Source organism: Struthio camelus, chromosome Z (genome assembly GCF_040807025.1).
Source record: "Struthio camelus isolate bStrCam1 chromosome Z, bStrCam1.hap1, whole genome shotgun sequence".
NCBI classification, from domain to species: Eukaryota; Metazoa; Chordata; class Aves; order Struthioniformes; family Struthionidae; genus Struthio; species Struthio camelus.
The window spans coordinates 45,849,347-45,871,600 of NC_090982.1; the positions used below are offsets into that span (position 1 = coordinate 45,849,347).

At 38.4% G+C, this 22,254-nt stretch overlaps 1 protein-coding gene across 2 annotated transcripts in view; it reads right to left on the reverse strand.

Moving 5' to 3' along the window:
* The window catches only part of MAN2A1 (mannosidase alpha class 2A member 1), a 125,714-nt gene that overhangs the window by 98,072 nt on the left and 5,388 nt on the right, over positions 1–22,254 (reverse strand). For both annotated transcript variants that reach the window (XM_068927600.1, XM_068927601.1), the window contains exons 2-3: positions 14,005–14,265; positions 3,422–3,566 (exon numbers count right to left, since the gene is read on the reverse strand). In XM_068927600.1, the coding sequence (XP_068783701.1) occupies positions 3,422–3,566; positions 14,005–14,265 (406 nt within the window). The remainder of the gene's footprint in view (positions 1–3,421; positions 3,567–14,004; positions 14,266–22,254) is intronic.

Genomic DNA, 22,254 nt, shown 5'->3' on the forward strand with positions numbered 1-22,254 from the left:
TGGGCAAAATCTTGGGGATAACCTATGCAGAAACAATGCTGCAAAAGAGAGAAGAGAGAGGGATCTGTCATAAATTCACAGATTTCCTCAAAACTTATTATTGAAGGGACAGGCACAAAGAGACTGCTTTCTAAGAGCTGGAAAAACAAGTGACTCCCTCCAATATAGAAATGCAAGTGCTAGTAAAAGTCTATACCTCTCAAAGTTCATTATGGTCCAGGCACCCGGAGTTTGGAAGTGGGTCAGAGCAAGAGGAAAGAGGAGGATCAGATCAAATCTCATTAAATGGAACTTTTCAATCCACAAAGAAATATTACTTTGATGTGAAATTAAGGGGTAGACAGACTCGTTGCAAATGTATTTCCTGGGTAAATACAGGAAATTCCACAACTGCTAACACAAAAAGTGAAAAAGGAAAAGGGAGGTTGTCAGTTGACAAAGATGCTAGTTTGTGGAAACCTACTGCAGATATTTCTCTGATTACAGGAGACCTGCAGATGTGAAGAAGAAAGCTGAAGGTTGGAAGTCACTGAAGATTAGCTCCAGTGTCCCCACAGAATGGCAGTAAGCAACTGTTCAATTCTGCATGGAGCATCAATGAGAGAGGCAGGGCTGCACAGGAGGAATTAACCCAATATATTCTACTTCAGACTACAATTACAGAAAGAACGTCCAAAAAAGTAAAGGAAAAGATTAGGTTCGGAAAAGGTTACCGAAACCAACAGCCTGAAAATCATCATCAGGGCCAAAAGTCATCTCTACTGATCTACTGAAAACGTGGCAAGGAACACAAAGCCTCAAAATGCAGGTTGTTAGCCTTCATAAGCATAGACTGCTCCTGAAGAGAAATCAGTGCCAGAACTTCACGACCTGTGTGGACTCCGGGAAGCATTATGCAAAGTTCTTCTCAGCTTGCCTCACACCTCCCTCCTTGACCAACCTGGTACCCTTCTATGATGGAAGGACTGGCTGGACAGATGAGGGCAGAGCAGTGGATGTTGTCTACCTGGACTTCAGCAAGGCTTTTCACACTGTCTCCCATCACGTCCTCCTAGGTAAGCTCAGGAAGTATGGGCTAGATGAGTGGACGGTGAGGTGGCTTGAGAACTGGCTGGATGGCCGAGCTCAGAGGGTTGTGGTGAATGGCGCAGAGTCAAGTTGGAGGCCTGTGGCTAGTGGTGTCCCCCAGGGGTCAGTCCTGGGTCCAGTCTTGTTCAACGTATTCATCAGTGACCTGGAGGAAGGCACAGAGTGCACCCTCAGCAAGTTTGCTGATGATCCAAAGCTGGGAGGAGTGGCTGACACACCAGAAGGCTGTGCTGCCCTTCAGAGGGACCTGGACAGGCTGGAGAGGTGGGCGGAGAGGAACCTCCTGAAGTTCCACAAAGGCAAGTGCAAGGTCCTGCCCCTGGGGAGCAATAACCCCCTGCACCAGTGCAGGCTGGGGGTTGACCTGCTGGCAAGCAGCTCTGCAGAGAAGGACCTGGGTGTCGTGGAGAACAACAAGTTGACCATGAGCCAGCAAGGTGCCCTTGTGTCCAATTCTGGGCTCCCCAGTACAAGAGAGACGCAGTACTACTGGAGAGAGTCCAGCGGAGGGCTACAAAGATGATGAGGGGACTGGAGCATCTGTCTTGTGAGGAAAGGCTGCGAGAGCTGGGCCTGTTTAGCCTGGGGAAGACAAGACTGAGAGGGGATCTCATCAATGTCTACAGAAATCTGAAGGGAGGGTGTCAAGAGGATGCAGGCAGACTCTTCTAAGTGGTGCCCAGTGACAGGACGAGAGGCAACGGGCACAAACTGAAACACAGGCAGTTCCATCTGAACATGAGGAAAAACTTCTTCACTGTGAGGGTGACAGAGCATTGGAGCAGGTTGCCCAGAGAGGTTGTGGAGCCTCCTTCTCTGGAGATATTCAGAACATGCCTGGACGAGATCCTGTGCAACGTGCTCTAGAGGACCCTGCTTGAGCAAGGGGGTTGGACTAGATGATCTCCAGAGGTCCCTTCCAACCTCAACCATTCTGTGACTCTGATTCTGTGATTCCTACCACTCCTGAGCTTCACGTTGCCTTAGAGCCACCTTAGCCTGCACTGGACAGAGGATTTGTTCAATCCAGCTCAAGTCACCTCCAGAGGGGTGAGGTGAAACTAGGCAACAGGCCCCTAGCTAGATGCCCCTTCTCAGGCGTACACACACCTAAATTACAAGATGATCCTACCAACTTCCCTAGAATGATTGGTAAGCTCCACATCCCTTTCTAAGGAGAACTGAAAGACTTGGAAGTGCTGTATGTTCCTTTAGGATGGTTTCAGATTCATTTAAAAACTACACTGAACTTGGCTTCTCTTTGGGAAAATTTTTAGGCGCACAACAGGAGAGGGGAATAAATGGATACACAGTTCAACAAAAAACAGATCAAAATTTATACTTTATTTTCTCTGTTTATTCTACTAGACTTATTCTTTAACAGTCATAACTGGATAATTCAATCCCTCCAGACTCTAGTATTAATTTTCCTGCGGTATCTAATACTTTCAAAGTCACTTATGTTTAAACTACCATATCTTTAGTCAGATGCACAGTACTTCAAATAGCAGTACAATTTAAATTGTTAGAGAGCTATGCAGTAGGAAAGCTTAAAACCACTGAAATTGTGGTTTTCCACAGTAACATGCAGCTTCATCAAGTTCTCATGGCCAGTCTACACACAACTTAGTGGCACTATGCTATAGCAGTATAATTCACTGGTTTATGGTGTATTTTAGACATTTTAAAATACTTTGCAATCATTTTTACATGGGAAAGTGTCACTTTCCCATGTAATATATTACACAGTAAAAATCCCCTTGGGAGGATAAAGTGGAATTATGCAAGCATATCTAGACTTCCATTTAAATTCAGATCTTACATTATCCCATTGTAGGTTTTTTCTTTTGGAAAATGGGGAGAGGGAAGGGAAGAAGGAGAAGGGAGAGAAGAAAAATAGTGTCAAGAGTTGAAGAAATCTCAGATTTGCCATTGTCACATCTTCCAAAAAGTACACCCTTCTAACACAGGCTGAGGATTAAATATCTAAATGTAAAAAAATCAAAATAAGAATAGACTATATTTAATGCAGCAATGAACAAACTACCTAGGCCTAACAGTAGGATACCACACACGAATTCTGTATTACTTTCTAACATCAGCACTAAAGTTCTACTCTAATTCATAAAGACACACATGTACAACTTTTACCGTTACAGTCGTCCCTTGAAGTCAATGGAACTTAAATTATGTATCGGTTTAACCACTTTGTTAGACTTAAAATTAACACATTAAGTAGCAGATTTCAGAAAAATCCAAATCTTAACAGAGATGGCATTATACATTTAATTCAAGCCTCTAGATACCCAAATCGATATGGTTAAAACATTACCTGGGTCATTATGCGAGTGAGGCACAACAAAAACTTGAAGCGGTTCACTGTCCCATTCATTTTCATTGTATGTGATATCAAATCCTTGTTTCCAAACACCACCATCTGGATTATCGAAAGGAAGAATGTCATAGACATCCAACATCTAAAAAGGGTAAAGAGAATATACAACATAAATTCACACAAAAAGAAGTCTGCCATTAAAATCAGAGGTTTTCATCCTCCAGTAATAATACTGGATCAGCTTGCTCATTACACAGGGAGAGATTAATTGTCAAATGAGTAGAAAGTTGACAAATGAAAGCAAGTTTCACGTCACACTAGGACAACCAAAGCACTAGCAGGTAGAGAGAAGCATTTGACAGGCTCCATTCTGAGGAAATGATAGGCTAAAAATGATTAAAGAGTCAGAAAGAAACCTGAAAGAAGTGACCAAAAGGATGACAGCTCATAATGGCATTGGAAGACTGGAGGTTATGCAGGGAGAGCATCACACAAAATAGGAGAATATACTAACTTGGGGAATGCAGAAAATGAAGAGGGCAAATTAAACAAGTAAGATAAGAGGACAACATGAGACAGATTGAGGCAAGTCAAACTGACAGAAAGGAACTGAAAGAAACTGTCAAAGAAAAAAGTTCAGAACTACAACCAACTGCTGTGATAAAGCTCCTCTTATAGCTACTGCTGCCCAGTATATTATTTATTCAAGGAAAGTTATAGTTCATTTCTGCGTGCAAATAATAAGCTTACAGGTAAATAAAATAACTCTGGAGTAACACTAACAAGCGCCTTTAAAGTTTATATACCAACAGATAGCTTCAAAGAGATTCTTCTAATGTAAATTTAGAACAAAATTACCATATCCAGCTTTCGTTTTTGGTAAGGCTTTGCCTTCTGTGCTAAAAAAAATACTCAATTTCCTGAACAAAAATTATGAACTGGGCAAGCTTTTTACTTTCTAGACAATTTTAAAAACATAGTCCTCTTGCAAACTGAAAATTTACTTCCTATTTTTGAATCATCTGAACACATTTAAGAGCAACAATTTCACTTTATGTGCATTTTCCTCAAACTAAAACTACCAGATAAAGACAAATCAGAAAGGTAGTTTAAAATCTGAACAGAAGAAGTGGCTATCACTTCACTGTATGCATAAGCGTACAGCATACAGACAACTATTTCTAAAACAACAGTGAAGTTCTGGAAATAACTTTCCAAAAAGACCAGCAAAGTTTAAAACAACCCACAGAAGTAACTAGCCTTAAACATCCATCAGCTTCCAAGTAATTTTACAATATGGTCATCTGTGATAATAGAGGACTGTACTTTCCAATTTTAGAATCAACTTTTATCTCAGAATTAAGTTGTAGAAAGGAAGATCACTGCAACTCTTCCAGTACGTTATCTCCTATATAATCTCTAGTGCTTGAAGGTGTTTGCGGAAAAGTGTTAGACATTAGACTTTTTGCCCAACACAGGGTATGTTCATATCAGGCCCTGATGCATACATAAAGCATTATTATAAACACAGAAAACACACAGAAGGTTCCTCCAGAGCAGACTTCTCTGAGGAAGAGGAAAGAATGAGTGGAAGAGAACCACATCTAATAGTACAGAGTAAAGAAAGCAAGCAGAACAAAGGAGGAAATAGAGAAAGGAGGAAAAGCAGTTTTCTTCTTTGGGACTAACAAATAACCTTAAAGATTGAACTTAGTCATGAATCCTCAAAGCAGCACAGAATTTCACCTATTAATTAAGGACTACTTTTCATAGAAGAGATGCAAGCACTGGAAATGTGAGATCCAATAAAAGCTATGAAAAAAAATGTAATAGTATCAGACATTTGTCATGCCAAGATGAAAATAATATTGCTATAAATCAGTCCCAACAACAGTAAGGTAAGTTTACCCAGGAGACTAGACAGAACATTTAAAAATTCCCACAAAGTTAAATATTTATTTTGATGTTCTTCATTGCCAACCACCTAAAGCACAAAAAGCGATCTGTGTACATTCATTTTAGGTCCTTCATTGGAAGCTGATATCTTCTAAAATACAATGTTTGAGACTGTCAACATAAACAGGTTGCTTAATTATGCATGGCTAATCATGCTTAGCACAGCCAACAGGTACAAGATTTTCAATTTGCTGTGCAAAGTTTGGGGGGGAAAAAAAAAAAAAAGAGGAAAACAACCATAGCAATGTCCTGGACAGTATCTGTTGAAACTAACGTAAAGTGTATTTCAAAGTAACAATATATATTAGATAAATAGGACAAAGGATCTTTGTTACTCAAGTTGGAGCCTATTCTTTTTTGACTTCCACAGCCCTGCAGCTGCCATTTAAGGTACTGGAAGCAAGACAAGAGAGCTCTTTGCTGAAGAGGTCAATATATCAGAGCATTCAGTAACTACTTTAGATACTAAATTTAAGAAGTAAAGGAGATAAAGCTTGCATAAATGACATCAGAACATTCCTCCTCTCACTAAGAGAGCAAGAACAACTGTGGATTTACAACATGTCTCATCTATAAATTGGCATGTCAGCAAGGAGGACAGTATGGCCCAAGCACAATAAATCTACATGTTGCTAGGACAAAAGAATTTTCAGTTTCTAAAAGCTGTGGATATTGTGTTTTTGTGCCATAAGCACAAGGTGCATATAAACCACCAATTCAAAAAAATTATCATCATTTACATTGCATGGTATGTTTTCACATGATCATATCGTCACACAACAATAGAGCAGTAACTATAAAAAGGTCAAAACCTTGAGGCTTAACATACTTGCTCTGTTATTAAGTAGTTTCTTCCACATGCCAGCACTGAAAGCAGTGATTAGTTACCCTGACACAACCATCAGCCAGTTCCTTTAAGTAGAAAAATTGAGGCTTTAACTTTATCCAGCTGTGAAGCGTTTTCTACATTTTCTCTTTTTGTGCCTTGGGCTTTCAGATCATGAGCTTTTTAGAAATGTTTTTATTCAGTATTCTCGAAACACAGATTAGACCCATGTATTTCTCATCTGTTTTATTTGCACAGTTGGGGTGCATTGCTGATCCCAACTTTTTTCCCTAATCATTTCATTCAGATTAGCTGGCAAAAGCATCAATTTCAAAAGTTGCCTTCTCATACACTCAAGTCATCTGAGGTTTTAAAAAAAAAAAAAAAAAAAACAATCAGACTCCTGTAACTGATCCTATAACTCAAATTTTAAAAAGGACAGCACTTTTCATGAATGAGTTAGGAAAAGAAATTATTAGGCAAGCTTTTGGAACTGCCAGTGTTCACATGTTTGAAAAAGCAAGTCAGCTAGCCGTTGAATCTGAACTCCATCTTGGGAGAACATCTGACAGGAAGGCATCTACTTGGGAGATATGTAATTTAAATATTTAAGGCTCACAGTTTGTTTCCAAGAAGAAGAACGTACACGAAAATAATCGCGAGTGGGCGAAGACAAAGAAGAAGAAGTTATGGAGAAAAGGCAGTCTGAGGTGGTAGAATAGAAGAGGCAGCAGTACATGAAATAAGTATGCAGTGTTATGTACTTCCCAATCAACATGCACATTGATTGTTCATTAGGGTCCCCTCCAGAAATTCATGTCTTGACCTCTCTCTTCTCCCACCACTCCAGTATAGACTTGGATCTCCTGGTCTCCATTTCAGATAAAAAGCAGACCTATTCCCTGTTGTCTCTACATCTCAGAATCTATAAACTGACCTACCCATTTTAAGGTACACAACTTCTGTACTAACCCAGCTGTGCAAACATCTGAAAAAGCTTGTCTTGTTGTACAATCAGTAGAAAAATACTATTCTAAAGGCATAAGACAAATATATGCTTCTGGAACTGGAATAAGGAATTGTGCAGCAGGCACGTGCTTTCACTGCAAATTCCTATACCCTCATGTTTAAAGGGGCAAGAACAAGCACATCCACTGAGATCACAGAAACAATTCCCTCCTTCTGAGCAATTCTCTCAATAGATCCTCCCACAAGACGTTCTCTCACAGAAGAAAAAACCTCAAACGGACCACTCTACAAAGGTCTGAAACACCTTTCTATATAAAGGTTGTCTTCACTGAAGAATAACAATGAGGTTCAATGATATGGCATGAGACAACTGTAGTAACTCACTACTTCCAAAAGAGGAGAAAGGTACTGTTTCACACCAGTTCTGCCTCTTACCTGGTACTAGGTCATGTCTCCTTGAGACATGTCTGTGAGTTAGTTTACATCACTAATTCACACACACACACAAAATCAATCCATGAAAAAAAAAAAAAAACAACTTTCTACTACGTTAGTAAACTGAATTAGCTTATGGAACAATCTGATAAATGCTAGAGCTGAAGCTGAATCGAGTATACATTGAGTGGAAGAGGAAACTGGAACTAGGATGACAATGTATATAAGTGACATGCAGCTTCTGTCACTCAGAAAGCTATTGCAGTAACAGATAACCAACAATTGAGGGCATTAGACATAATTGGAGCTGTTTCTCACGTGCTACTCTCTTCTAAAATGGTTTAAAATGGATAAAGAAAGAAGAATGAGCTGTTAATGACAGCAGGGCTTAGATGTTGCAGACAGTGAAGAAGAGGAAAACTGACTTTGCTGCAACTTTAAGCATTTGAGATTTTTTTAAAAAAGCAGGAAGTTTTAATACACCAGTTCCTCTGATTTCTTGAGCTGACCATATTCCCCAGACATTTCAACTTAAACATATTTCCATTAAAAATAATATAACAGAAAAGCACTCAGCAGTTTTCTAACATTCTCTCCAGTAACTCAGTGGAAAACTATGTTAGAATATAGTGGTACATCTGAAAATAAACTTCCTTCAAAAGACACTTCGCTTCCGTAAAAACAGCCTACAGGAATCAGTTAAGACAAACACATAGGAGTTTAAATTTTCTGATGGTAGCTGATTTCCTTTAAACCAGGAAATCTGAGAAAAAAACACAAACATCTGAAAACCTAAAAACATTAAGTCCTTTATCTTAAGATACAAAGAAAAGGAGTAATGTTACATTATAATACAGGTCATTGTAATCCTAATGCCAATTGTAGCAATGCTCCAATTGGGCTTATAATGTATGTACACTAAAATATCTATGACCTGTACCAGATCATCTTGTCAAGTCACAGCTGTGCCAGGAGTGCTTCCACCTTAGGACAACATTCCTCACATGGCAAATATGGTGCAATGCTTTCTGTACTGCTAGTTCAAGGGGGAAGGGCTGTACGAACATTAGTCTAATTCCATATTTTCCTGCTTTTTAAAATTTGAAGAACCATAATTATTAAATGAAATGCAAGCCTCTGAAGAAAATGAAGTGCATACTCTGTAAACCTGCCCATTACCCATGAGTGACCTTAAGAGTGAAACTCTTCTGTGCCCTGGTGAAGAAGGGCACAAAAAAGGCAAAGGTACTGAATGCATCCTTCACCTTAGTTTTTACTGGTAAGACCAGCTTTAAGGAATGCAAGCCTCTAAGACCAGAGGGAAGTCTTGAGTAAAGACAACTTATCTGTGCTGGAGGAGGATCAGGTTAGGGAACACTTAAGCAAACTGGACATAAACAAGTCCATGGGCCCTGATGAGATAAACCCATGAGTGCCAAGGGAGCTACCTGATGTCACTGCAAGGCATTATCTTTGAAAGGTCATGATAATCAGAGAGGTGCCTGAGGACTGGAAGAAAAAAAAAAAAAAGAAAAGAAAAAAGAAAAAAGGTCATCCCTATCTTTAAGGAGGGTAAAAAGAAAGATCTGGGGAACTATCAGCTCAGTCACCTCAATCCCTAGAAAGGTGACAGAACAGCTAATCCTGCATACTATTTCCAGACACGTGAAGGACAGGAAGGTGGTTGGGAGTAGTCAGCATGAATTTACAAAGTGAAATCTTGCTTTATCAACCTGATAGCCTTCTACAGTGAGAAGACTGGCTTGGTGGCTGAGGGGAGAACAGTCGATGTTTCGTTACCTTGACTTCAGTAAGGCTTTTGACACTGTCTCCCGTAACATCCTCAGAGACGAGCTGAACTCTACAGGCTAGATAAGCCATCAGTGAGGTAGACTGAAAACTGGCTGAAGTGTCAGGCTCAGAGGGTTGTGATCAGCAGCACAACATCCAGCTTGAGTCACTAGTGGGGTCCCTCAGGGGTTGATACTGGGGCCAACGCTGTTTGACATCTTCATTAACGATGTGGATGATTGGATCGAACGCACTCGCACTAAGTCTGCAAGTGATATAAACTGGGAGGAACATCTGATACACCAGATGGTTGTGCTGTTCTTCAGAGGGACCTCAAAATGCTGGAGAAATGGGCAGGGAGAAACCTCAAAGTTCAGCAAAATTCTGCACCTGGGAACAAATATGTCACACACCAGTACAGGCTGGGGGCTGACCAGCTGAAGAGCAGTTTTGCAGAGAAGGACCTGGGGGTCCTGATGGGCAAGCTGAACATGGGCCAGCAATGTGCCCTCATGGCACAGAAGGTCGGTCACCTATATCCTAGGGTGCATTAGGAGCAGTGTTCATAGCAGGTCAAGGGAGGTCATCCTTCCCCTCTACTCAGCCCTGGTTAAGGCCACACCTGGAGTACTGCGTGTCCAATTCTGGGCTCCCCAGTACAAGACAGACATGGACTGACTAGAGAAAGTCCAAGGAAGGGCCACCAAGCTGGTCAGGAGGCTGGAGCATCTCCCACACAAGGAGAGGCTGAGAGCGCTGGGACTGTTCAGTCTGGAGAAGAGCAAGCTCAGGGGGATCTCATCAACGTTTATAAAAAAAAAAAATCTGATGGGAAGGTGTAAAGAAAACGGGGTCAAATTATTCTCAGTGGTGCCTAGTAACAGGACAAGAAGCAATGGGTACAAATTGAAACACAGGAAACTGTCTGAACAGAAGAAAACCCTGAGGGTGGTCAAACACTGGCACAGACTGACCAGAGAGGTTGTGGAGTCTCCACTCTTGGTGATGCTCCAAACCCAACTGGACATGGCCCTGAGCAAGCTGCTCTAGGTGACTCTGCTTGAGAAGGGAGGTTGGACCTGATGATCTCTAGGGGTCCCTTCCAACCCCAACTATTTTGTGATTTCAACAATGAAACATACCTGTTTAAAAGCAACAATTCACAGAACCGCACACATTCCTATGAATCTGAATTATGGATGGTGCCTGAATTTCACATGCAAGGCTTTCACATGCAAATTTCTGCAGACTGCAAGATCTTGATTTTAACTGTCCACAGTGTAGGTAAGTATAAGGTAATACATGCTAGGGAAAAGTGATCTAAAATCATGCTTATATGATTTTGAGCTCAAGAGCTGGGAGTTACTACTTCAGGAAAGAGACCCTGGAATCATCACTGACAGTTCTTTGAAATAATAGGCTCACTATGAACCTGTTTAAAAAATAGTTTAAAAAAAAAAAAAAAGCCAAGAAGAAATTAGGACTCCAGAACCTACACTGGAATTAACCCAAGTCAGATCAGGTTGAAATCACCACAGTTATGCCAAGACATCCATAAGACAGATGTTAAATTATTTTCATCTCTTGTATAACATCATCCCCTACAGGAATTGCTCAAGACATTAATTACAAATTATATCTATCATTTGACCAGGTTACATGACTGCAAGTTAAGAATAGGTTCTGAGTCAATGAGAAGCAAAAGAGGTTAAAGATAAACATTTCCCTGAGCTATTTAAATTTCATTTCTAATTATAAAATGCTGGTATAGTATGCAAGGAGATTGTAACAACAGAGGCATTCCAAAGGGAAGTTCCAAAAGGATGCTGCCTGCCTCCTTTATGGCGGCTTATGATGACAGTCAAATTATTACATGCTTTTCAATTAAAATATTTCAAAACTTACCACCAGCTGTCTCTCTTCTGTATTGGCTTATTCTTTCTCTGTACTTAGGGACTCAAACAGTTGAGAAAAGGCTAAGTCTTGGGCAAGTGCCACAAAACTTGCCCAGTGAACACTGAACTACTACATAGGAACAAATAAATAAATAAAAGCTCAGTTCATACCTCTTCCGGTCATCTTTTTTAAGACTAACTTACATTCTCTATTTTTAAAAATAATAGTATGACTAGGCACATTGTTAGATGCTTCAGTAACTGAAGGGGAAAAGAGCAGACGTTTCACCATACCACATTGACTTAGGAGACCGTAGAGCTCAGCACAAGGGCTACTGAGAATCCCATCTTCTTTGAACACAAATTCCAGACACTTTTCAAACTACTGACGTAAAGGAATGTCAAGTCATGCCCATGCTAGAGCCAGAGTTCTTCAGTCTGTTGTTTTTACTATCTAGCTTCCTCTGATTATGACATTTTCATCGTTTTAAAAAGATGCACATTATGCTTCTAGTTAGTTTGAACAATACCAATTCTCAGTCCAACATAATATCCTTCCTACAAACAAGTGTTCCATGTAACATAGTATCATTTCTTGTTTTAAAACTCCTTCATGGAAAAGAAAAAGAATCTATCAGTTAGCCTATCCAAGAATTTTTTGGCTATGATTTTATTAGCAACTTTTCAACCTATGCATAGAAAATAGGTCTCTCAAAGTAATAAGTCCGGGTAATATTTTTCACTGAAATACTACCAAGGTTTTTAATGGATATTTGGACCCATTCTTGCAATGGTCTTTACACTGTGGGAAAATGTAATAACACACTCCCAGAATTTATTCATTAAAGCCTCTATTACCTTCATTCTCCAAAGTGATTTTTATCCAAACACATTCTGTCTCACTTACGTGCTCCCTTATTTCTTTCTAATTTTTCACTTCATTCTCATACACCGACTCTGAAGAAGCAGGGAAAAAGGAAGGTCAAAATTTGTAGTTCTAGGTTAATGTTTGTGAATAGCAGATAATTAACACTCGCTAGCTGTTTCAGTATTTGTAAATTTGGAATCAGTATATCAGTATGAATAATCTACTCAGAACTTCTCTGTCTCTATAAAAGACCCAAAAAAAAATAAGTTGACTGAGCTTGCAGAGGACATCAGCCTTGGGGAAGTGTTAAACCATGAAGCTATATTCAAATAGTAATTTAGATCAGTTAAGTTAGCGTTAGAGGAATTCTACTGAAGTCATGGGCTTAGATTCCATAACCAGTGTTAGTCAGACGCGCAGGATGAGAAACTGTACAAGGAAGCAGTGCTAAAATAATTGAAGTATCATGGTGGACAACATGCTGAGCACAAGGCACTTATCCAATGATATGCGGAAAATTAGAAACCTCCCTTCTTCTGCAAAGCAAGGAAACGCCAAGTGTATGTAAGGAAATATTAAGAATATTCCCTGTTATACTTGTTATTTACACATATTACACATAACTTTAGAAATATAGGAAATGATCAAAAAGCAGCTTAGATACTACAACTTAACAAGTCATACACTGCCAGCTAACCAAAATGAGCTGACCAAACGTATGTTCTGAAGTGCTACAAATGCGAATCAAACCACGGAGACAGTTTAAGAAAACATTTTACTTTGCATTCCTAATAGGCTTACAATATTTCCAACAAACTTTTCTGCACAGAAATCTTAATGTATATTACAAACAGTCAGATATTACTGTCATTAACATGTCATTTACGGAGAAACTAGTTAAGATCATGAGAATTACTTGCCTATCCCTGAACATCTTAAAAAAATTAAGGATAAATCAGATCATACAATTGTTGTAATATCAATACTTATGTTGAGTCCACCATCCTTCTCCTATAGTAGAAATACATTCACTTCCAGAATGAGAAAGCTGGACTTCAAAATTTAATCTTTGCACTAGAGTATTATGAATATTCATAATACTCCCACAAGACTCCCCAAAACAGTACAAATGACAAACTGAAACACTCCATTAAAATTGAATATGTAAGAGTCAATGAACTCACAAGCCTCACCAAAAAGCAAAATAAACTCAATTTGAAGTGTTTGACTTTAAAAACCACCCAGTTTATGCGAACAAGCCGATATGGTAAACATTCTTCGTTCCTGATCAAGTAAAACCAAAGTGCCCATACTAGGATGCTGATACACAGAAGCAACATTCAAAAGGGGATACAGTACTCGGTTTGTTTTTTTTTAAATGATTATTTCTTAAACATGCTTTGTCAGCCCCTCAAGACCCATATACACATACATTCCTAAAGATATTTTTCTATTTCTAGCTTATTTGAGATAAATTTCAGAAGAATTTTGGGAGGCTGATAGAGACTGTCAAATAAAGAAATTCTTTCCAAAGAACTTCTGATAGTACTGGACAATAATCTCAGTTTAATCATTTCCTTAAAAACTGAGGAGAAGCATGCTGAAATGTCAAGTCACCATAATCACAAATTCAATTTCTACCCAGTTTAGCAAAGATAAGAAGGAAGAGTTCCACAAAATTTTCAGTTAATACAACAGTCACCTGAACAATTCTATTATGTCTTAGACCACAGCAACGGTGCTTATGACCAAAGTTTTACTATTAGTTAGATATTTTCAGTATTATAAGGTAATGATAGCTAGGGCTCCCGTGAGGATAAGAGAAAGATGTATCGCTTACCTGTACTCCTGAAACTTGACTTCTACTTTTTGAAGCAAACAAACAATCCTCGGAATCAACTGCAAGCAAAACTGAAGCGGAAGGAAGGAGCTCAGACAGAGATCCTTGACTGAAGTTTATAGCCTCAGGATTTCTTTGACCATCCTTTACTGATTCACTCAGATTAATCACAGAATCTCGTATGTTTGAAATAATCTCATTATTTTCTGCCAATAAGCGTTCTAAATGGTCTATTTTTTCTTGCAATATTGAAAGCTGGCCCTGTTTAAAAAAAGAAATACAAAAAAGTTGTCAAACTTCTTCATATAGCTTTTAAATTTCAGTTTCACTACAGTGTATTCTCTCCCCCACCCCCCACACAAATTCTTTATTCTGCATTTTGTACAAAGACGAGCTACACAAGAAATTGAATCAACACATGAAACTTCCTACTCTCAGAATAAAATAAAGCAACAAAAGACATTTTCCATTACAAATTTGAATTTATAATACAAGATCTAATCAGTGATACAGAGATAGTCTTAAAAGGTCACACTGCTTCAAGTACCAATTACTCCAACTTTTTTCATGTCTACGATTTGCAAAACTGTAGCCTTTTCATTTATCATATCAGAATATCAAAGGGAAAGCCACTTTTTAGGAAGCAGCTGTATCTCGTGAAATACAATTAATAGGATATATACATTTTAGTTTTTTCTTGTACACATAAAATTATACTTTGTTATGAAACTCCACTGCTTTGAAACATATCCATATAGAATACTGAGTTTCTTGTATTCTGTGAAAGAGAGTAAAGTTAATAAAAGCACTTAATAGAGGGAAAAGATCCCTTAACTGCCTGATCATACTCGTAATCTGTATGATTGGACAGTTACAAACATTAAGATAATCCTGTAAAAGACAGCTTGAATTTATAGCTCTCTCAGTCAGAAGGTCACTTCATTACTGAACAGAGGGATTTTTGTGATTGGTTTTAGCATGCACCAGAATAGAGGGGATAGAGAATAACATCAGTACCAACTGAAAGAAGTCAACCGATCTGCAGCAGAGAAACTTGATAGCACCTAATCATTGAACCTTTGGATAACAGAAGGTAGCACAGGAGAAGAACGAGGTATCTGGAAGTGCTACTGCCCTAACCCTCATGTATTAGAGCTACCCCTTTCAATTGAGGAGGTTAAACTTTTTTCCAGACATGAATATATTAGTTTTTATAGAATCATAGGAGGCTAGACCATGCAGTGGGTATCTAAGGTTTCTTTTGGCTCAAGAGTAAATTCTTTCTTTCCTCAAGCTGATTTCAATCTAACAACAACAGAAAAAGATAGAGAAGAGAAATCCAGTTACTTCATGTCATTAAAATTGTAAACAGACCCCAAAATATGCAACATACAATTAAGTTTTGTCAGCAAGATGTTACTGCAGCAAAACCCTCTGCAGATTCAGACGTTCACACTTTACCAATAGCAGGCAATTGTTCTGTGATCTACATTTTTTTAATGACCAGGTAAACTTTTCTTTGCACCAATGCTTTATTATGCTAGCATATATTCACATTATAGCATAATATTAGCAATAGCCTCAGTAAATGAGACTTTTTCCCCTTTTAAAACCATTCCCTTGAGACATGCCTTTGCACTTTTGTTTAAGGTACAAGCTGTTTTCCTCAAATGCCAAATTAGTTCCAACTTTCACAGTTCAGTTCGCAAAGGATTACAGCTCCTGTTTGAACTGACACTTACTTTCTTCTGAATTATGTTCAATTTGAGAAGTCTGCAAGAACAAAAAACATCCCTTATAAAAAAAACATTCCTATAATTCCATCTCCACAGCAGTTCTTCACAGTTCTATACAAGATATGTTTTATTACTGTTGAAACTTCACAGTTTGAAAACTTGCCTCCTCATTTTCTGGACTGTGGAAAGTGCTGACATAGTCTTTTTTTTCCCACCCTCCTGTTTAATAAATCTTGAAACCAGTAATAAGTTCCAAAGCACAACTGAGGTAAACGCTTGTTATCTCCCAAAAGACAAAAATATATTTTAGCAATAGACCCGAATTAAACAAATCGATGTAGGGATAGTATCTTAGAGTCTAAGCAGTTTAAAGGCAACTACTAGAAAGCGTTCAAATGTACAAATTGTGAAGAAACAGGAAAGCAATATGCAGATGACGGGATACCGAAAAGAAACAAAAATAAGTGTAGTCCCATGCCCCCTGGTGGCAAACAAGAAACAACTGAGCCTAAAATCTTTCAAATATCACATTTAAGGCAGTGTATGCCTTTCTAAAATTAGTATTTTCGCTTTCAGTGTCTGTGAAACCTTAAAAATGAAAGACTCCTCCACTCGGACAATTAATAGCCTGTTATGTCACTTACCTGAAAAAAACAAAAACATATAAAATACCAGCTGGGGCTTTACAGGCTGCCCAACATAACCTTTGATCTTTTACATTCCTAAGAAGCTAAAATATAGCTGCATCTACACAAGTTATTACCTGCTTCAGTGCACATGGCTATGGTTCAAAGTTACCAAATACATAAGCAGCTAAAATGCTGTTTACATCTATCCACAACTCTATGTTCTGCCTTCATAACTATAAAATCAGACAACTGTTAAAATGTATATTCCCATTCACATTCCTTCTAGAAATATTCTACATCTTCCTACAAGAGAACAATTACATACTATTTAGCAATATCATCTACCTAGTCACATGTTAGATCACTGATTTGCCTTATGTCATCTAGCCAAGTACTGTCTCTCCAACAGTGGCTAGTAACAGATGGAGAGAAAAAAAAAGTATTACAGACAGACATACTTAGACTGATCTTCCTTTTACACATGCTCCCAACCTCCAGGAGAGACAGAATTCCACAACTGGAGGTGACATCTTATTTAATATCTCTAGATGGACCTTTCCTTGATTTTATTACTCTAAAACTCCGAATATGCTAGGATAACAAGTCCTACCATTTTACTGTGTATTATGTGAGGGAATTTTTTTTTTTTAAACTTTAAGCCATGTAGTTGAGTTCCCTGCTTCCTGCGTTAGCAGAGATAGTAATTTTTCCCCATTCATCTTCAAGCTATAACAATTTTATAGACCACCATATCCACCGTATCCTTCCATCAGTAATTTATTTTCTAAGATACTTAGGATTCTGAAGAACAGCAATTCTTAAAAGTATGTTAAATGCAGAACTACTATAACTTTGGGGGCAGATGCTGTTATCTGGAGGTGGAAATCCTTACAAAGTCCTCCCATTCCGAAACTAACAATGGACACCAATTATGACTGTTCTCCTTTCTTCTCTGAAGACTGACTGAGAGGCAGGGTGTCCCTTTTACAAAGCATTACAACCTACCATCTACCAACTCAGCTTGAATGCAAAACAATCGAAAAGTTGCAGTTAAGAACAAACTTAGGGCCTCATACAGCACCCAAGTTAAAACCAACAAAACAGCCATATCTTAGATTTTTTAAAATACTTTTATTTCTATCACAAAATGCAGTCATAGAAGTTAACTTTAAGACACAAGCAATACCACAAACTAGAAACGAGCTCAGATTTCCATTCAAGTAAGAGAATAGTGACAGTAGTGTCGAGAATCCATTTGCAAATTTAAAATTTTATGTGGATCCAGAATATGCAAAAACTACCTGTTTTTTTTCATTCCACACTCACCTTTTCTCCTTATTCATTTTAAATAGGTAGTAGTAGATAATGCTTAAAATGTGGTACTCAACACTAAAGCTCTTTAGAACATGAGATAAACATGAAAAATATTTCAAGTCTTCAAAACAAGAAAATTAACACATGGAAATAAAACCAATTCAGTGTCAACCTCTTTAAAGGCAGGTGACTGAATTGCACTGCCCAGCACTAATTATCAAAGATGAACAGGACACAAGAGCGAAGTTGCGCTAAAATGTTTAATGTGCTAAAATTTTACTGATTTTTTATGTGCTAGTAATGGCTGTTGATTTACTAGTAAAATAGATTAGAAATATTTTATAGGATCCCCAAACTGGTATTAATTAAAACATAAATATACAACAAAAGAAACATAAAAAACAGGAGCTCTATTCATGAATGAAATTGTACTCTAATTGCAAGCAAAATACTGTTAGAGTTTGAAAATTGTCCACACACTTCTTTTTTTGGTTTCTTTTTTAAAATATGCAGCAGAGATGCATCAATTTTACCTTAATGAATTCCACCCAAATTCTTGTGATCTACATGGTACTGTAGATACTGGATAGCAAAATTTGGTTAACTGCAGAATTTATAACTGTCAGCAGACTTCCCCGAGTTTACGGCATTAATTCTTCTCAGAAAAGAAGCAATCGTGATCCAAGATTGCAAGTCCTATCTAACAGTACAGAAAATTGGAAGGATGCTTTTTGGGTAAATATGGCTGAATTCAAATGGAGATCGTTAAAGGATGTTCTGTGAATCTACATACTTGTTTTACATAAGGAAATGCAATGTAAAATTATGTGACTCACCTGACCTATATAATCAGTGAATTTGTTTTTATAACTATTTCTCTCTGCCTTTATATATTAACGGATTGCACAAACCCATTAAACATTTTTTATTCAAAAAGCAAGAAAGGCAACCTTGCTGTCACTCCACAGATATAGCGAATACTACTATATGAAGAAGTGCAAGGTACCAACAAACCCAGCAGTAGTGAAAACAGGCACAGCTTCATTGTTAAAAGAATGGCATCATGTGAGCAGTATATCTGTTCACTATCCCCATGGTTACACAGGGTTGGACTGAACAAACTAAATCTTCCCATGTACATTTTCATTTGAGAACAGCACAGACCAGCTCATTCTCCACCCATTTGGAACAAAAGCAGTCCATACATGTTAGCTGCACTGGGCAACCAGCTGCTACCACCACACGAATCAGCTAAAGAAACAATTCCTTCTGCTTCAGTCTTAACCCTTCAGCAGTTTTCATGCCCCACATACTCCCTAACAGCCTGTTTTCCCCACTGCCCTCTACTTCTCTTTCTCCATTTGCTTCTGACACTGATCTGATCTGTAGCAAGCCTAGGACTCTCACCGCAGCCCAGCACAAGGAGGAAAACCCAGTAACACAATGAAAGATCAGGCTGCTTTATTCCAGGAAGGTGGGGAAGGGACCCTTTCTCCCACTTGAATATTCTACACTGCAGAGAGCGCCTTAGCTGCAACTTTCAATTTCCTCAGCAAACAATCGCTTCCTCCTCATATGCCTGTTGAAAGCAACTGCATTTAACGATCAGTCCATAAGGAAAAAGGCATCTAGCTTAAATAATTAAAGTGGGAATATGATAGGCCAACAAATCAGGAAGTCTCATGAGAACAGGCAAGCATTAGAGACTTCTGAGGTTAAGTCAGCTAGAAGTTGGTTATTACATGACTTGAGAGTCAGCCAGCAATCACCAAGTGCTTACTTCAAAAGCAAGCAGAGCCCATTCTCCTCCTCACCCAGGAAAGTGAGCAGGAGACTGCAAAGGACAGGCAGTGTCCTGCTTGAGAGGCTCTGGGGCACCGAGGAGCTGTGGTGAAGAAAGGAGAGTACCGCACTGAACAGAGCTCTTGGGGGCAACATGGACTTCACACTGAGGTTGTCACCTATACAGATTTACAGCAGTAAGTATTGAGGAAACTGGACTTGAGAAGCCTTACTTTCTGGCTGCACTGATTTGCAGTCATCTTAATCGCTTTCTCCACCAGCCTCTTGTCAATAACCATTTCCAGGTACATCTCCACAAATCATGTACTAAGCTCACACCAGAAGTTAACTAAAATCTTGCCACAAGCCTCTGAACAGATGGCAGCATATTAGGATGACAAGACCAGAAAACATTCTCTGCTCACTGTTAACAGCACTGTGCAATGAACAGAACATATTAAATGTAGATTTTAAATGGTCATCTCCCATGGCAAGCTTGTAAAAACTAAAAATACAGCCTGATATAGCAAGAAAACTTATTATTTTAATTCTCTAAGTTTCATCATACATTCACACTGCAAGGTAGGACAGAATCAGAATAAAAAAACCAAGCATCCAATACATCAGTCCAGAGCACAAATCAAGGTTTAAAGCCTGTATTAATCTGGACAGCAGGCTTACGTGCCTTTGTGGTAATGAAAACTATGTAAATCACCCTGTTAAAAATTCCATAGTGAAACCCTACCTTTATAGTACCATTCAGAACAAGCCCCACTTTGAGAAGGCACTGGGATGCACCTGAATCATCTGAACTACAAAACAAAGGTTTACTCTCTTAAAATGAAAACATTCTATTCCAAAGATGAAGCAAATCAGATGAATCTGACAAATAGATTCTAAGAAGCTGATGGACTTCTACACTCTGCTTTACCAGAGTTACAGATGACAGAAATAAGTATTCAATATATTGTTATTCTAGATTTAAGTTTCACATAATTTGCAAAGAGTGAAATATGACATGCTGTTAGTGACTAAATAGACACTGATTTGAGGGCAGGGAGAAAGACGAGGGAGAAGGAGATAGACCTAGAAATATTTTCTATTCTAGAGTCACTTACTCAGGCTGGTATTTTTCAGCTTCATTTCCTGTTTTGATTCCCCTTACTACCCTATTTTGGGTCTTTTATGACTAGGAGTACCAAACTGAAATGCAGTTTAGATAGCATTAAGGCTATGGGTATTTTAGGGATACTCATTTTTATTTGATCAAGCCAAAACTTAAAAAAAAAAAAATTCAAATGACATGTCAGACAAAAAAAGTAGAGTAAGAGAAAATTAGGAACCTTTCTCTCTCCATTTAATTTACAGAGTTTAAATTAGGCATTGATCTTAAGTAGCAGAAATAGTTGTTCTCTCTTATGCGGCATGTTGCTCCCTCTGAAAAAAAAACTAAACACACATATTTTTGCACCAACTTTAAGATTGTAATTGAAGCTCTGTTTGGCTAATTTTACTGTTTACTCAAAACTTCACGTAAAGTACACAAGCAACAAAGAAAAATGCACCTCGTGAATACTAGAAAGTACGAGGAATTCTTACTGTCCTATAATTGTTTGCCTCTTTCCTTTACAATGGACTAAAGGTTCAACAGAAGAAATACTAAGTTCTCCTTAACTTACACTCAGGAACATTCTTGTGATATTCAAAGGCTTTCAAATCATGGACTTCAGTGTAGTTAGCTTTGTTTGTTTTAAAACAACAAGTCAGCTTGTTTCAAATTCAGGTAAATGATTATTTCTTTTGTGGGTTTCTTAACCAAACATTCAATATCCTTTGGCAAGACAGCTACAATAATGTTAAAAGTCACTGTGCTTGCAGTTTTTCAGTACTCAGAAGCCAGAAAATGACAACTCCAAAATTGCGTAGGACCTTAATTCCAACTATCCACTTTTTAGAGTAATAAAAAAAAACATTTTCCAACCACCTGATCATACAAGTTTCTTGTATCTTGTTACATGCATAGGTTAGAGAGCTCACAAGTGAGATCCCAAAAACATACCAATTACTAAGAACATGCAACAACAGAAAGTGAGTATTTACTAGTGTATGTTAGCTGCCAATTTCAGCTACCTCACTATGGCTATACTTCTAGAAAAACTATAGTGGGAGAAGGCATTTATAGTATATAAGAAGTTATTTAGAAAACAGAAAGTGTACAAACTTGCTGACGCTGAAGGGAGAAGTGGTGTGCACTGCACAGAACTGGGGCATAATCACTACCAAGCAGGAGTTGATACGTTGTAGCTACAGCTGCCTCACCCAGACAGGGCAAATTGAATGCAGTGCTTATAATAGGGAAAGTACTACCTCAGCAGTACTCCCCAGAGTACAAGTTTACAAGACCCTATTGTTTAATGCACAGACTCAGCACTGCTGGTGCTTCTGACATTATGTGGTCCTAATTTCCTATTACTATTGCTCCACCCTACCATGAGTCATCTCTTTTTGGCCAGCTGGTACTACTTTCAAATTATTGGCAAGCTCAGAAGAAATAACTGTAGCTCCGTACTACAACAATCACTGCTAGTGCCACTTGTGCAGAAGCATTTGACACACCATGTAGATTTCTTGAAAATATGATGCAAGCAAAGAAGCTTTAGCAGTAGCATCAACAACCAGACCCTTAATGCTTTGCTGGAAGGACACAGAGGGGAAAAAACAACCCCTCCCCCCAAACCAAACAACAAGGCAGCTGCTTTTAGATGAACTGATCATCTCAATGTTTAATG